At 50.3% G+C, this 16,875-nt stretch overlaps 1 protein-coding gene across 1 annotated transcript; it reads right to left on the minus strand.

Annotated features, from left to right (window-relative positions):
* Positions 1 to 1,703: 1,703 nt before the first annotated feature.
* On the minus strand, positions 1,704 to 13,322 carry ZAP70 (zeta chain of T cell receptor associated protein kinase 70). Its single transcript, XM_075723618.1, has 12 exons — positions 12,921 to 13,322; positions 11,401 to 11,561; positions 10,603 to 10,741; positions 8,345 to 8,423; positions 7,603 to 7,643; positions 6,356 to 6,404; positions 5,573 to 5,753; positions 4,673 to 4,879; positions 4,214 to 4,406; positions 3,451 to 3,591; positions 2,197 to 2,309; positions 1,704 to 1,827 (listed from the first exon to the last, which is right to left on the minus strand). The coding sequence occupies exons 1-12, from the start codon at positions 13,320 to 13,322 to the stop codon at positions 1,704 to 1,706; spliced, it is 1,830 nt and encodes a 609-aa protein (XP_075579733.1).
* Positions 13,323 to 16,875: the final 3,553 nt, after the last annotated feature.

A 16,875-nucleotide genomic window follows, 5' to 3' on the forward strand; every position in this document is an offset into this window, starting at 1 on the left:
GTCTGCTTTCTCTGGGAGGAAAACATGACACAGGAGAAATTTTTTTTTTTTCTGTCTCTGCCACTAACTGAACAAACAGGAACAAGCCACTTTCTCTTCTGACACCTCTGTTTTCCCCTCTACTGGTAGGGATAGTAGTTCTCAAGCATACAGGACAAGCTAATGGGATTGAGAGAGAAAACGCTTTGGCGCATTAATAGTTGGTATCACTGGAGGTTGTAGCCTAAGTAAGGAGAGGGGAACACTCTTGGTTTTCACCAGACCTAGGTTCTCTGAATGCTTAAACAGGCTGTACTAAGAGAGTAATTTAGGCCTCATAGCTGAACGCTCCCCAGGAACTGTTGTCTTCAGATCAAATCCACCTCCCATTAAGGTTTTAGATAAGAGCTGTGCTCTGGCCTGGGCTGTAACTGTTTATTTTACCTCCAGGACAAGGTACTCTGTGTGAGCTACTGTGTGGCTTTCAGATAGCAGAAGATGGTGAGAGATAAGCTTTTCTATTCACTGTATCTCAGGGTTCTGATCTTCTGCTTCCCACACTTCCCCAGCCTTCACAACCACTCTGCTCTCTGCGACAGTGCAGACCACAGTCCCCCCAGCACCGGTAATCCACTGCATCTGGGGGCGGGGGTAGACCAGGACAAGCCTTAATACGTGGGTTTCCACAGTGGACTTAGCTGAGCAGCTGTGTATGCCACTAGCTGCAAGAAAGCTGCAAGAAAGCTCCAGCTCTGCAGCGAAGCCAGCCCGAGGGTGACCAGGTTGGTGACTCTGCGGAGTTGTGGAGAGCATCAAGGAGGGAAACCCCAGCCTAGTGGAGGGAAATTACAATTATTTTCTTGTCAGCTTGAAGCACTTGCAAACATTTATGATAGTTCAACAGTCTGAGTAATAGGTATGTTAAAAAATATAGACTACTTTATTTACAGGGTGACCAATTTTCAGGCTTGAAAAGCAAGATGTTCACTTCAGTAGCACAGAGGGGCCAGATGGCATCCAGGAGGTGAGCAATGAGTCCTGGGAGTTTAGTTGTTTCAGGAGCCATAACCAGCTGTGACAGTGCAGTGGGCATGTACACTGTGCCCTACGCTGAACAGGCACAGGCAGTGCCCTGGGGTGTAAGAGCTGTGGCTGGCAGGGTGCGAGGAGGACAAAGCAGTGGCACCGTGCAGCCCTGCCCCACTGCTTCTCCCCGGCTCTGCTGGGAGCAAGCAGCACACCAGCTGCTTCTTGCCTTAAGCCAAGGGGAAGGGGAGTCGATGGCTCCTTGTCCTGTGTCCCACCCATGCAAACCTCACCAGAAATGTGTACTTGGGTGGTTTCCTGTGAAAGAACTATTTTTTAAAGGATCTGGAAAAATCCCGGTCTGCTGGAGCCAACACAGTTCATCCTTAGTGAGCCTGGTAGGCATTAAGCTCTGAAGTTCTGGGATAGTTTTGGAAGTGGGTAAGAAGGAACTATAATACTGTCTGTACTGTCCTGTGCTGGGTCAGGCTGCAGATGTAAATCATGGCCGGCTGTTTGGAGACACAAGGCGCAGTTGAGTGCCCTCGTCTGCTCTGACAGCATCGTCTCCCAGGTTCTTAGTTCTGGAACTACTTGAGAAACAAAACCGGCATTTGAGAGATTAAAGCAAAAATTCGCAAAGAGCCTTTCCATGTCCCATGCAGGAAGGGTGTCTGTTGAGAAGTAGAGAGGGAAACTCAAGGAGGGGTTGCTTTTGACTTGTCCTCTGTCTCTGGCCCATTTTCTGTCTTGTTAGCAATACTGTAGTAGTAGGAGCGGATTATGTTTTCCACAGCAACAAATCCTGGACGCTCTTCCCATCTGCAAGGGCAGAAAGGAACAAATAGAGTCAACAGAAAGGACAAAAGTGGACTGATGCAACGAGAAGATACCAAGCGCAGAAGAACCTGGGAAGAACAGCAGCCCAGTTGTGCCAGGGCTTAGGAGGGCAGCTGAGACTTTTCTGGGATGGAGAGGGGCAAAGGCACAGAAGCTCTGACATCTTCCAGGGTTGGTACAGGCAAATGGAGGGGTATGATAATAAAGAACTAGGTGCATCATTCATCATAGACTGTGGAATGAGACCAAGGCAGGAGACACTGTTTGCTTTGTGTTGCCACCATCCAGACAGTGTGTGCTGTTCTGATGGACCTGCTGCCCAGAAAAGAGTTGAGCTAGTGAAAGCCTTACTTGTAGGTCCAGCACTGCTGCATGAGGGTGTACATCTCTGCTGGGCAGTCCGTGGGGCAGTCCATGCGCTTCCCTTGCTCTATGAAGCTGATGACCTCTGGGCCTTTCATTTTCTAGGAAGGATCAAGTGGGAAAATGCTTTAATGTTCTTGGAGCTGGCACCAGGATTAGAATCATAGAATCATAGAATCATAGAATCATAGAATCATAGAATCATAGAATCATAGAATCATTTAGGTTGGAAAAGACCTTTAAGATCATCCAGTCCAACCATTAACCTACACTACCAAGTCTACTCTAAGGCAATCAAGGGTAGACTAGACTAAACCATGTCCCAAAGTGCCACATCTGCCCGTTTTTTGAACACTTCCAGGAACGGTGACTCCACCACCTCTCTGGGCAGCCTGTTCCAATGCTTGACCACCCTTTCCGTAAAGAAATTTTTCCTAATTTCCAACCTAAACCTCCCCTGGTGCAGCTTAAGCCCATTTCCTCTCGTCCTATCGCTAACTACATGGCAGAAGAGCCCAGCACCCACCTCAGTACAACCTCCCTTCAGGTAGTTGTAGAGAGCGCTAAGGTCTCCCCTCAGCCTCCTCTTCTCCAGGCTAAACAACCCCAGTTCCCTCAGCCTCTCCCCACCAGCCCTGTGCTCCAGACCCTTCACCAGCCTTGTTGCCCGCCTCTGAACACGCTCCAGCACCTCAAGGTCTTTCTTGTATTGAGGGGCCCAAAACTGGACACAGTATTCCAGGTGCAGCCTCACCAGCGCCCAGTACAGAAGAGACAGACTAGAGCTGGGCCTGGGTAATGTTTTCCATCCATGCACCACACACCCCGTACAGTCACTGTTTTCAACCCCGGCACCCAGCAGTGGTGTCTCGCGTTGCGGCCAGCCCAGCCTGCAGACCCCATCCCAAGCCTGAGCAGAGCAGTGGCTGAGCAACTGATTTTTCAGCTCTGCAAGTGAGCAGAAGGGTCAAAGAGAAGACCTGCTTTGATTCAAACCCAGATTAATTTGTTTTGTTTGCTGTTCCTTCTCCCTTAAATGATCACAAAGCTGCAGGGTCCAAACAATCCAATTTGTGCCTTTCGTAAAGTGGAAGTGAGCCTGTCTCCTCTCCCGTCTGTTCAACAGTGGGAAGAACACCCGCTCAAAGAAATAGTAATTGTAGTTTCAGTGTGTGTCGGCCTGTTATAGAGCGTGAGACTAGACTGTGGCATCCGTCCATGATGGGCCCAGCTCTGCCTCACCTTGTATGGTTTCTGCCCGTAGCTGAAGGCCTCCCACATGGTCACGCCGTAGCTCCATACATCACTCTTGCTGGAGAACTTGTGATAGAGGACACACTCCGGGGCATACCATTTCAAGGGCCACTTTCCTGCTGTCCTGGCCTGTAGCAAAGCAAAGAGGAACACTTCCACCCTGAGACACAGACTGCTCTGAGCTGAAACAGAATTCTGCTTCGCTAAATGTTTGTGTCAAATGCAATCCCATGCTGCTGAAAAAATTCCCTTGCCCTGGTCTGGGAGCTCAAGGCCCTGAGCCCTGAGCCCCAAACCCCGGCCCAGGCCCTGCTGTCTCACTGGCCCTGCTCAGCCATCCCTGGGTGCAGGATGCTGTCTCGTGGTGCCACCCTCCTCCCACACCCCAGCCCCAGGGCTCAGTGCAGTTGTGCACTGGTGCACGCTGCTGGGAAGATCAGCCCTGGCTCGCTCTTCATCACCTCCTCTTCCCTGCTCTCTGCTCTGGCTCCCCTCCTGTCTCCTCTCTCCTGTCACCCCACTGCACTGCACCCCCCTCGCTGCCTCTGCATCTGTCTGAATTCCCTCCTGGCCATGCGGAGCTTTGCAAAGCCCCTTTTAATGTCACAGCAGTGAGGCCAGCCAGAGCGTGATGTGGTCATGCAGCAGGGCTCCTGGGAAGAGTCCAGACCCCCTGCCTCTGGGGGTCTCAGCCCCCCAATTAGGAGGGCTCCTGCTAGCTATCTGGCTCCTTTGCTGTGCTTACACTTACCTTGTAGTAGCTGTCATCAGCGCCAAGAGCCTTGGAGAGTCCAAAGTCACTGATCTTGGCATAATGCTGGTTGACCAGCAGGACATTTCTGGCTGCCAGGTCCCTGTGGACGAAGTTTTTTTCCTCCAAGTACTTCATCCCCATGGATACTTGGTGCATTAGCTCCACAATATTGCTGACTGAAATCTCATCTCTGGGGAAGATGAAAGGACAATGCAGTAATAAAGGACCTGCCGTTACCCCGTACACCACAGCCCCCTCCAAGCATTCTAGCTGCAAGGGAGAATGAACGTGGACATCTCTGCTCCAGAAGCATCAGTCCCTATTATCTCACATGAAAAGACATTTCTTTCTGCTGTTAACAGATTCCCTCCACCTACAAAGCCAGGCTCCCCTGGCAGAAGAGAGTTTGATGAGAAGTGCAGAAAATCAGCCAGCCACATTTTATTCAGTACTCACTTCTTGGAAGACAAGAACTTGTTGAGTGGCCCTCCAGAAGCCATCTCCATCACGAGCATCAGGGACTCTGCCTCGCAGACCCCAATCATGCGGACAATGTAGGGGTTGTCCAGCTGATGCATGATCTGGGCTTCCTTCATCATTTCATCCTTCACTGTTTTCTCATTGTTGCTTTTCAGCACCTTTATGGCCACATCAATCTGCTTCCTGCACAGGGTGCAAGAAGAACACACATAAGGTGAATTAAACAGCCATGGAATCATGTATCACATGTATCACAGCCAGGAATGCAAACCACTTCTCACGTGATACTGTTTGATGTCTCAACGGCAATCTCAGTAGCCTGTTTTGGCAAAGCCCTGCACAATACTGGTATCCCAGGCCTGCTAGAAGGCCAAAGAGAAAAGGGCCACCTTACCCTTATAAGTGTAGGCCAGTATTTGCCATCTGAAGGTGCATTACTTCACACACTGAGCTCTGTATCATCATTGCCATTTTTCAAGAGGGAAACTCAGGCACAAAGTGGGCAAAGGCCATCTTTGTGGACTCATAGACAACCAGCAACAGAGCCAAGGATTGCACGTCTCCTCAGTCTTACTTCTGTGCCCTGACATGGACCAAGGTGACCTCAGAAGCATGGACTTGCTCCTCTGAGCCCAGCAAATGCCTTCAGAAGTGGCAGTCTTATGCCCGGGAGTGTGCAGTGCAGATTACACTCTCAGGGCAACAAGGCTGTCACCAAAAGTCTGGAAAGTCATCACTGACCTTCCAGAGTATCTCTTATACCTCCACCCCATTACCACTGTGGGGTCCATCTAGCTAGAAACAGCTAGAAGTGTCTGAGCTCAGCATGGAGCACCTTCCTCCCGCTTCCTCGGCATCCTTCAGGACGGCACTCACTTTCTCATTTTGTAGACTCCTTTCTTGACACAGCCAAAGTTTCCTGCCCCCAGTTCCACTTCATCGATCATCAGGTGGTCCCTCTTCAGGAAAAGCTTCTTATCCTTCAGTTCTTCAGGGTCACTGTATGGGCTCTCGTAGACGCTGGTGTCCATGGGTAGCAGGCGTGACTTTCTGGCACCTTTCCAAGATACAGTTTTTTATAGCTGTAAACAACAATATCCTTCCCCATCCCTCTCTCCCTCACTTGTTGGGAAGCTTTTCTCTAGGGAAGGTTTTCTCTAGTCTCTTGGCCAATTTTCCTTCAAGCTCCAGCATTCAAGCCTCCCTCCTGGGCATCTCCCTTCCTTTCACAACCCATGGCCTCTCCTAGTTACAGCTGCTAAAGGAGCCAGGATGGGGAGAGGTGTTTGAGCATTCCCACTCCACACCTCAGACCCTGCAGGACCTGGGCATGTGCAGACTTCACCCCACTGAAATGTAACTGAATACACTGAGTATTTAGTAGGCAGAATGGAAGACAGGGAATGGGCCAGGTCTTGATTTACTGGGTATGATGGGGAATGGGACAGGGCTTGATTCACTGGGTGCTGGGTGTGGGCAAGCAGTTTTGCCCTGAAACAGGTGGGATGCTCCTGGGTGCCTTTGTAAGCAAGGGGCTTTGTAGCACAGCTCTTTGACCAGAAGGTGATACAGACGTGTCAGGTAAACCCCATGGTTCCTGTGGCATCCCCAGGTCCTCTCTCCTCCTGTTAGGGCGAGAGGGCTTTCAAAGATGCTCACCTACAGGCTCTGGCGTGTATCCATCCGCATTGAGAGGACCAAGGTTTCTCTGGAAAAGAAATGGGGATAAAGTGGATAATGCAGCCAGGGGAAAAGTGCTTCAGTCTGAAATGGGAGAGGAGAGGGACGGGGAGCTTCTGCAGCCCACAGAGCCCCAGCTGGTGACTTCCTCTAAAAGGCCCTGAGGTGGGCACAAGAGATTGGAGCAGTATCAAGCCAACTTTTCCCTTCCAGTCCCGGCTGCCAGGTACCCCCACTGTAGGGATCAGATCCTGGGGGGATTCATTGCCACGGAGCCTGAATGCAGCATCACCCTTCAGTAACCCAGCTTGTGGGCTGTGCAGGGTGAGGTGCTGAGGGCTCTGTGTTTACCCAAGCAGTGAGGGCACACATACAGGGCTGCATTGTGTTCTCTGCCCCCTCTGCTTTCCCCATCCCAAAGTGACATGTCTCCTACAGCAGCAGGGATCATCCCAGAGAAGTCTCTGCAGCTTGTTTTGAGACAGGGAGAGAAGGGAACCCTGGAGGCAGCTCAGCTTGCAGCCAGCACACCTGCCTGCCTGAAGAGTGGCCCCCGTGAGCACACACGGACACTGTAAACAGCCACTGTCCCAAAAGCAGACAGCGACAAAGCAGTGTGGTACACATTTGTCCAGCACAGCTTTGAACACCAGTGCTGTTTGCAGCAGAGTTGCTGCAACATGAGAGCCCACAGCAGATTGTGAAAGGTCTCTGAGAAGATGGGTGAATGCTCAGGCCTTTATTTAGCCTCCTCTGGGCTCTGGGATGGGCTTCTCATATAGCCCAAACTAGCTGGTTTCAACACTGCTCAGCACTCGGAGCAGTGACTGAGCGCAGACATACCCTGAGGCCAGGGACGCAGAGGGAGCACAAAGACCTGGCCGGTGGCCAGTGGCCAGCAGCAAGGCTGAGTTCCCAGAATCCGACCACGTCTTCCTCGCTCCTGCCTGGCAAGGAGGGCAGGGGGAGAAGGCTCCCCGAGGACAGGCCCACATGTTGCAAGGAGCACAGTATGAATGGAAACCATTTTCAGCTCTAATGGTAGCTGTGCCCAGCTATTCCTCATCCCCATCCAAACTGGAAAGAGAACAACATTGCAGCTGGGCTTAATATATTCCATTTGAGTTACTGACTTTTAGAGAAGAGCAGAGTTTGATCAGCAAGCTTGAAATGCAATAACGTTAAACTACTAAGGTACCAGTAAACAGATCCTCCCCAAAACTTACGCTCACGGAGGGGTGGGTTGGTGGAACCGGTGCTGCAGATGCTGTGAATCAGGAGAGAGAAGTTGTTATTAAGAGTCTGCCTATGCCCCAAGGAGGATCAGAGCATCAGTCCTTGAAGGGCTGTGTGGATGCCTGGGTCTGATCCGCTCCCCTGCAAAGGCCAGTTTCCCCAACTTTAGCCAGAAAAGGTGTGGAAATGTGCCTGGGTGTGGGCGTTATTCCCACAGTCCTACAGTCTCCATGGGTCCCAGGGACTGGCTGAGCTGTAGCCCAGAGCCCCCTGCCCAGGAGAGCAGGGGTCCCACAGGCAGACTCTGAAGTGATGTTTGTGATACTTGGGCCAGGACCAAGTGACCCATGGTTTTGAGCGTTCAGCTCAAGAGACCCACCAGGAGCCAGACTTGCAGAACATGTTGTTTCCTGCTGCCTAAAAAGCAAGTCATTTTTCAGACGCCGTCTGCTTGGCACCAGAAGTCCCTAATCCATTTGGAGCACCAATTCCCCCATCTGCTCCTGTCTTTGGGCCACCCTAGGCCAGGCGTGGAGAGCGGCCACTTTCAGCAGACAACGTGATGTGAGACTCGCCCAGTTTGCCAGAGGAGCAGAGACCCCACCGTTCCCTCACCGCCAGGGTCTGAGCAAGGTTGGTCACAGTAAAGGAAACTTGGTTTGGTGCTGCTCAAACTGGCCTCACTCGGTGGTAAACTGAGGCCAGGGATGGCACTGAGAGATGTCGTCTCACCTGGCATGTTGGGGTTGGGGCAGGTTTCCCTCAGGTAGAAAATTAGCCCATCCGGTTTGAGTTTTAGGTACTCCACCAACTGGGAAAGGAATCGGAGGAAAAAGAGATTATTGCAAGGAGAAAACAATCTCTCTTTTTTGCAGGCAACTTGTGTGGCTTATGGTAATGATTTCTCTCAGATTTATGGCAGACAGGGACTCAACTACTTCTGTCTCTCCTCTCCTATTCCTGCACTCAGGGATCTCCTAGAGCAAGTACCTGCATACCTGGATCTCTGCCAGAGCTGGGAAGAACTTGGGAAGTTAGATAAGGACCACAGAAAGACAAAAGGAAAATCTCCAGTAGGAGAGCTGGGCAGGGCATTTTCAGTGTAATGTTATTGTTGTCCCAGCCAGAAAGGTTTTTAAGTCATGTCGTGTTTGATAAAGCCTGAGAGAAACCTTTTGCTTTCCCAGAGGAACCCCCGGGTTAGCTCTGTGGATTCTGGGCAGTTTTTCACTGCAACAGCTGCTGGTTCAAGCACAGTGGGGACTTGACTCTGGCTGGAGACAACCAGACCAGCCCCTGGCCACCAGACCAGCCCCTGGCCACCAGACCAGCCCCTGGCCACCAGACCGCAGGGGAGACGAGGTTTTCTCTTCCCCTCCTGTCTGGCTCAGATTTCATCTGCAGTTGGGAGCCTGGCATGGTTCTGTTTCCATAAAAATGCCCCAAAGTCTTTGTTTTCAATCAAATTCAGAGTGAAAACAGTCCTGGGAATTTAAAAAATTCAGCAAAACAGAGTTACCATCCCCCAGCCAGCCCTGCCCAGGAGGAAGCGCTGGTATCCGTCCCCTGGAGCAGGTCCGAGTTGTGTGCCACGGGGCAGAGCTGGGCTCCGGAGGGGCATGCAACTCCCCAGCAGTGCCAAGAGCTGCTGGGCCATGTGTCACATTCCCTAAAAGCCCTGCCCCACCCTCATGAGGACTGCTGGGGCATTACAGCCATCTCCACTTCCCAAAGCCCCTGACTCCCAGGGGTGATAGGATGTTGTCCTGGTTTCAGCTGGGATAGAGTTAATTTTCTTCCTAGTAGCTGGCATAGTGCTGTGTTTTGGATTTAGTGTGAGAATAATGCTGATAACACACTGATATTTTAGTTGTTGCTAAGTACTGCTCATGCTAGTCAAGGACTTTTCAGCTTCCCACGCTCTGCCAGGTGCACAAGGAGCTGGGAGGGGGCACAGCCAGAATAGTTGATCCAAACTGCCCCAAGGGCCATTCCATACCATACGGCGTCATGGGCAGTATAGAAACTGGGAGGGGTTGGCCGGGGAGCAGCGATCGCTGCTCGGGGACGGGCTGGGCATCGGTCGGCGGGTGGTGAGCAATTGCATTGTGCATCACTTGCTTTGTATATTATTATTACTATTATTATTATATTGTTATTATTATCATTACTATTTTACTTTATTTCAATTATTAAACTGTTCTTATCTCATCCCAGGAGTTTTCTCACTCTTACTCCTCTGATTCTCTCCCCCATCCCACCAGGGCAGGGGGAGTGAGCGAGCAGCTGTGTGGTGCTTAGTGGCTGGTTGGGGTTAAACCATGACAGATTCATCTCCTGGCACTTGGATCTTCCATCATGTAAAGATTCTGGCAGCTGGCTCAAGACTTCCGGCCTTGCCTACTCTTTGCACAGAAGTCAGTCACTTGGAAAATAAAGTGGCAATCTGCACGCAACAGTTTTGCCGGTCCAGGAGCAGCGTGGGGGACGCGCGGGAGGGACAGACTGGGATGAGCGATCTCGTCAGGGCTTGCTGCAGGCAGAGGGCCGAGGTGCGTGCTGTGGCTGAATGTGTGATGTTTGCTGATGGGGTGCAAGTGTAATTAATATAACCATGTCAAGTATCCTGGCTTAAAGCTACAAATTAAAAGCACCAATCCTCTTGTTTCCTTGGAGAGGCACCACACTGGTGTAAGGCATGAAGGCAGTGGTAAAAACAGCAGTATTTCAGAGCTGCTGTGATATCCCAGACTTAGATCTACTTAGCTAGGAGTGCACAGAAATGAATGCAATGAGGTAAGCTGACAGCCAGCCAGACCCAGGGAATGTAAGGGTTTTCTGGAAGGGGCTACAACCACCCATGTACAGTCTTAAAGCCTTTAAAGCTCCACATGGCCCTTCCTGTCCCTCAAGGCATGGGCAGCTGTAACAAGGCAAAAGTGCCTTCGCTTTATTAGGACAGCAGCAGTCAGCATCCCACGGTACGGTACCTGCCAGAGCGTGTCGAACTTGGTCCCCTCGGGGATGGAGTACTTGCCAGACTTGTCCTGGTCTATCCGATAGTGATACACTGTTTTGCCATAGATGAGGGAGAGAGCATAGGCACCGTTCTCCTTCCTTTCTCTCAGCCTGGTAGGAAGGAGAACTATTAAAAACAACTCTAGGTTTTGCCCTGCGAATTATCACAGCTGCAGCAGTGAGGGGTCACTGGGTGGGCACTCGGTAAGGTGTCCCTGCACCCCACTGTTGGAATTGCCATCTTCCTGACACCCCTCTGCGGAGGCTGAGGAGGGACCCTTCACCTTCAGTCTCTTGCCCCTCTTCTCCACCCTCTCCAGCTAATTCTTTCTTTCCCTAACTCATTCAGGAGATAATTAAATGAAGGGTTGTCTCACCTCGGCAGAGATGCAGAGGAAATGCTTTCTCCTGTATTTTATTGGCCATACATTGTCTATGTCTCAGTGTTAAATGTCTTCACCCACTGAACCCTATATCTCATATCACCTGGTGCATTAACAAACATACTTCATACAGATATCTAAATGTGAGAAACAAATAAAGCTCAAGACTGGCTCTTCATGGAGGCCAGACACTGTCTGGACAATACCCCTATTGGTCTGGGGTGTCAGACCCTGTCTTTGAAAGATCTGTAACCACAGTCTGATCATATTCAGCTAAACCTCTTCTCAAGAACTGTCACATGAAACAAATAACTACAGGGTAGTGGAGGTAGGGAAATGGTAAAAAGTACAGGGGTCACAGCATCTGCCAGGGTGTTGCGTACTTACAGGAATTTCCCATCAGGTTGTGCCCCAGAGTAGAGCCTCCGCTCAGCTTCATCCCGGGGGATGTTGCCATGGTACCAGGGCATCCTCTCATGGGCTGTGGTGGCGATGAGCTTCTCCACCTGTGGAGCCTGGCTTATGATGGCCTGTTCGAGTGCATCGCCCTGGAAGAGAGTGAGAAATGAGACCTCCTGCCACTCTGCTGCATTGTTGCATGGCTTCAGCACAGTTTATTTTGCACCCTTTTGGGCAGATGACACAGGAAACTTGGAAGGTCTCATAACTGAAGTGCCTGTGGCCTTAATCACGTCTATAGCAATAGTGGGTTGAATTCTGTTCTGCTGCAGAGCTGAATTCCTTGCTTATCTAAACTGGTCCCATCCCTCAAATCCAGCTGAAGTCCATTGACTTGGTCAATGTGAGGGAAGGGAGAAGCCATCATATTTGTATGGGGGAGCTTGATGTCAGGTTTGCAGGGTGTCTTTCAGCCTCGCATTCCTGGGAGAGCAGGACCTCTTTCTGGTGCCTCTGCCTTCCTGGCTGCTCACTGTCCCCAGGCACTACAACCTGTCAAGAGCAGTGCAGTCTGGAAATCATGTGGGAGACCCTAAATTAATTTAATTGGCCCCACACATTTTATAAACAACTGTAGCTTTTCGATTGCCAGTAGGTGGCAATGTCCTTTGTGTTATCTATCACTGTTCACAGATCAGCTTCAAGGAGAAACCCTATAGATACCTCATTCTGTCAAGCACCTTTGGTCTAAAATAGGCCACATTTAGAGATCTCTTGTAGCAAGGCTCCATAAAGAAAATGCCTGAGCCGTCTTTCTGTGAGGACTTGGAAGTGTCTGAGTAGCCACTCGAGGTGACAGCAGGTAGAAGGAAATTAATTACAGAGCTGCCAGTGTGACCATTTACAGAGTTTTGCCTTATACATATAGTAGTATATATATTCCAGTCTGCAATAAAATGCAGGAACCTGTCTGTAGCTATTTTTAAATTGAAATAACAGACAGACCTGACCCAGTACCCAGTATCTCAGCCTCATAGGCAAAACCTCCACTGACTTCAAAGAGCGAGGAAAACCTGAGCAAGAATTTAAGTCTGGTTTCATTACATCTTCAGCACAATGTTATAGAGGCAGAGGCACCTCATATGGGGAGCGATGGTCTCATTGCAGTGAGCATCCCATGTGCTGCAGAGGAGCAAAGGGCACATGGGGAAATGCTTGCAAAGTGGGCAGAGAGCTCCAATGCCCCACAGAGCAGATGTAACATGAGCTGTTCACAGGAAGAGTCTGAAGGCTTGGGAAGATGGTTAGACCTGTTTCTGAAGAAGAAGCTGGAAAAGGAAGAGCTTTAAGACTGCTCTTAGTGCCAGCAGCCTCTGAGGAGAAGGAACTTGCTTTACTATGCTGTAAGAGGGGGATGACAGCGACAGAGGACAGGGTGGCAAGTGGCAGTAAGCCCCCGGGGAGCACTCCTTGCACAGTCCCACACCACCTTTGGCAATGGCCAGTACCTCTAGCTTCCACGTCTGCCGGACATATTCGCGCACCATATTGTCCCTCATGCTGTCGAAGACACCGGGTTGGGGCTCCACACCACTGGGGCGGTTGCAGGGCTTGCGGAGGGTGCAGCAGAGCCCATCGGCATCCTTTGAGTAAAACTCACAGAGCTCCTCCGGCCCGCAGTGCGCTTTGCCTCCCGCGATGGCGTAGGTACCGTTCATCTGGCGCTCGATGGCGTAATGGTAAAACTGCAGGTTGCAGACCATGGAGAGGACGTACCCCCCCAGACTGCGCAGGCATTGCCGCAGCAGGAACAGGCCATCCGACATCCCCGCCAGCTTGAGGTACTCCTCTGCTTCTGACCTGGCAATGCTGCCGTAGTAAAAGGGCAGGTGAGCAGCAGCATCTGGCATCTCTGCGCGCTCGCTGGGACTGCTTCGGTCGACTCACACACTGCTGGTGCTCGATCTGGAATAAAGAAGCAAAGTTCTTCACCGACACATAATTTTGCAAAAAGGTTTAATTGGAATTCAGACTTGTTGGCCCTTCAGCCCTCAGCTGACTATCTGTAGTGTCATTTCAAACATCGCATGGAGAGTAGCAGTGGGTGCATTCATATCCACAGCCAGAGAATCCCACAGTGATTCCTCTATCCCACTCTGAATGCAGCTAGAAACTGTAAGTAAAAATCCATCTGATCTTGGCTTAAAGTTTTCAAGCAATAGAGAATGCACCGAATCCTACAGTGAATTGTTCCAATGGTTAATTACGTTCACTATTAAAAATGAGCTTCTTACATCCATCATGAAGTTTTTAGCTTTGACTTCCTACCATTTTCTCTCCAGCCCTGTTCACAATAAAAGGAAATTCTTTTGCCTCTCTGAATAAATTAGTTTTGCCATAAGGGTCTGTAAGACCAAAATCTTAAATGGAATAAGATTAAAACATGAGATGGATATTAAATATCTAAAAAACATTTAGATACACAATTGCACCAAACACAGCAAAAGGAGATAAAGATAAACCCAAGTGCTTCTGGGCAGACATTAACCTTCAGTTGACAGAACAGGAAGAAACCTTCCTCTAATTGTCTCTTGAAAAATTTATGGGTTTTTTCCCATGATACCTGACTCTGGCTGGTTTCTGAATTTGACCAATACTCTGATCCCATCTGGCAGTTCCTATTTCTACATCGTGCACATCCTCCAGAGAAGGCTCAGATGTGGCCAGCCATCACCACAAAGTGAGCTTAATCCCACCGTCTCTGTCGAGCTGCAATGCGCAAGTATTACTGGAGCCCCCTGTTCAGAACAGCCTAAAACCAGAAATGTACCTACCGCCGTGCTGCTGCAGCACCAGCTCGTGGTGGGAACCCAGCAAGAAATGGCACTTTGTTGACTGAGTCACTGCAGAGCCCCTTCTGCCAAAGAGCTATAGGTCTTGTATCAAATCATCTAAATTCCCACCCACAAACAGAAGCCGATTTCCAGTGATTAATGGAAACATTATCATATTTGAAGGGTCTCATTTGTTCCCCAGAGCCCAATCTTTGATTTTGTCATTGCGCAGATGCTGACCCCAAAAAGATCAGAGCGTTTGTCTTCATCCGCATTTCCCGCAAATGCGTCACTCCAGTTCAGAGTACAGAAAACACTAGCTCTTTGGCCAGCACACTGGCTATGTGCCCTGATTCTTCCAAACGTAACTCTGATTTCTGAACATGATGGGAGAAGTCGCTGCCCAATGGGTTGGGCCCACCGCGCTGTTCCCGAAGCGGCCCCTGCTCTCAGGCAGCGGCTGGCGCTGTGCCTGGGCTGTGCTCAGCCCTGCTCCATCGCACCCAGCCTGCCGCAGCCCGCCGAGCAGCACAGCGATAGGGCTGCCTCCTGCCCGGCTCTGGGACTGCTGGAGCTGGCAAGGGGTCGGTTGGATACGCGCTTTGTATGGGCAGGAACGGGATAGGGGTCAGGAGAAAACCGCACAGGAGAAAGCGTTCTGCTGTGTGCACCCTGCTCTGCTCAGCCTGCAACAGCAAAGACCCTCGGGGAGCTGGATTTATGGCAACCAGCCTCTTCTCTACCTGTTTGTCTGTTGCCTTCATTAAGCCCAGAAATGGCCCTGACGAGAACAGGAAGGGAGAGCAGGCCCTGCCGAGGAGGAGTTTTAGCCGAGGCAGGAAACCACAACAGGAAGCTGTCAGTGGCGTTTGCAGCTTGGGTGCGGGACTAGCATAAACCGTATCAGGCTCTGCACAAATAAACCTGAGTTGTGAAGCCCCTTTCATCAAATTCATCAAATGAAGCAAAGTGGGGTCTTGGCAGACCTGCCAGTCTGGACACAGAAGGAAAATGAAAACATCCTGCAGCTCAGATCCTAACTGGAGTCAGTGCTTGGAACCAAAGCAAACGTCCTAATCCCTTGATGCCTCCAGGCATCAGAGCAGCCCAGACACTGGACAGGCGTATCCCCCACATTCAGCTCCTGAGACGGGATGACTGCCAGGTCAACCCAACCTCAGCCCGGTCCCAGGGGAGGGCAGGTCCCAGGAAGGTGGGTTGAAGGATGTGAGGAGCGAGGATGGCAGCTCTTGGTTTTAACTGCAGAGTCAGGCTCATGAGTCACGTTCACGAGTCAAGGAAGAGGAAGCACTGAGTGGGCAGTGGAACGTCGGTGGCCTTCTTCATGTACTACTAATTTCCACTAGCTACCTGGGATAAACAGTGACTAGGTACAAGGACACCGCACCCAAATATGCTGATTCCTTTTTCTGGAAAGTCCAGGACCAGAACATCACAGCAAATGGAACATGTTTGACAATTGTTCAGACAGGTGAAAATGAGCCGGCAGAAGCCATTGATGACCACCGAGCTCCCACAAAGTTTCCAGCTGCCTACACAGGTGGTTCTGTTATAAACAGACTGGTTTTCCTCTCCAAGCACAGGGCTGTGAGTCAAGAAAGCCTCACAGAGTGAACCCAGGGATCAGAGGTTGGTTCAGGCTATGCCACCCATTTTATACAAGCCTTGCTGCCACAAATGAACACTGTTAGAAAATTACCCTTATTAGAAAAAACTTCTAAGTCCCCGGCCATGAGGGAAAGTCATGCCCTGAAGTCTGAGAGCAGATTTGAACAGGATGATTTATAGCCTCTCTAAAGCGCTCGCTTTTAAAAATTTTGTCCTACCATCCTGGCTCTTTCTATTGCCCATACATCAGCCCAGGGTCTTCTGGGCATAGCTAAGCTCCTCTTCCAAACTACAGCTCTGTTCCTTAGCATTACCTCTGGGTGGACCTGAACAGCCCTGATAAAACCTCAACACACCTGCATAAACCTCATAGTTTGCACAGTTTGCACAAACTTCATTGTTTTCCCACACTGTAAAATGCAGACGAAAATGAGAAACTATTTCATGGATTGCTTTTATGAACATAACAAACTAGTGCCTGGAAGAAGCTGTGCAAGGGGCACCACTATTCATTTCAAGTAACAGGACCTGATTTTTCCAGCACCTGCTTAATCTCTGTCCCTTGGGCTGCAGCGACCCAGATGCCAGGTGTTCCTGTTGGCTTTGGGCACTCCCCCCAGGTTAGAAACAGCAACTCAAGGAGAACAGCCGTAAAACCAGGGCTCCTGTGATAAATGGCCATGATTGCAAGTTGATGTTATGACGTGAAGATGCACAGAAAAAAGCAACACCCATGTGAAAAGTAGTTGGATCTGTGCACCGTAACACACAGGAAAGCCAGACAGGAAGCTATTGAGATGTCAGTCAATCAGATCTATATATAGCCAGCAACTTGCTTTTACTTAGATCAGACAAGAACCATCAGGAACTGGTTTGATTTTATAATTTCTCAGAACAGCAGAACCGCTTTGTGTGAATCCAGAGCCAGTCCCCGAGAGCAGCGGGGTGCACTGATGAAACTGGAGGAGGCACTGGCAGACCTTAGCATCCTCTTAGGACC

The sequence above is a fragment of the Pelecanus crispus genome, chromosome 20, assembly GCF_030463565.1.
Source record: "Pelecanus crispus isolate bPelCri1 chromosome 20, bPelCri1.pri, whole genome shotgun sequence".
Lineage (NCBI taxonomy): Eukaryota > Metazoa > Chordata > Aves > Pelecaniformes > Pelecanidae > Pelecanus > Pelecanus crispus.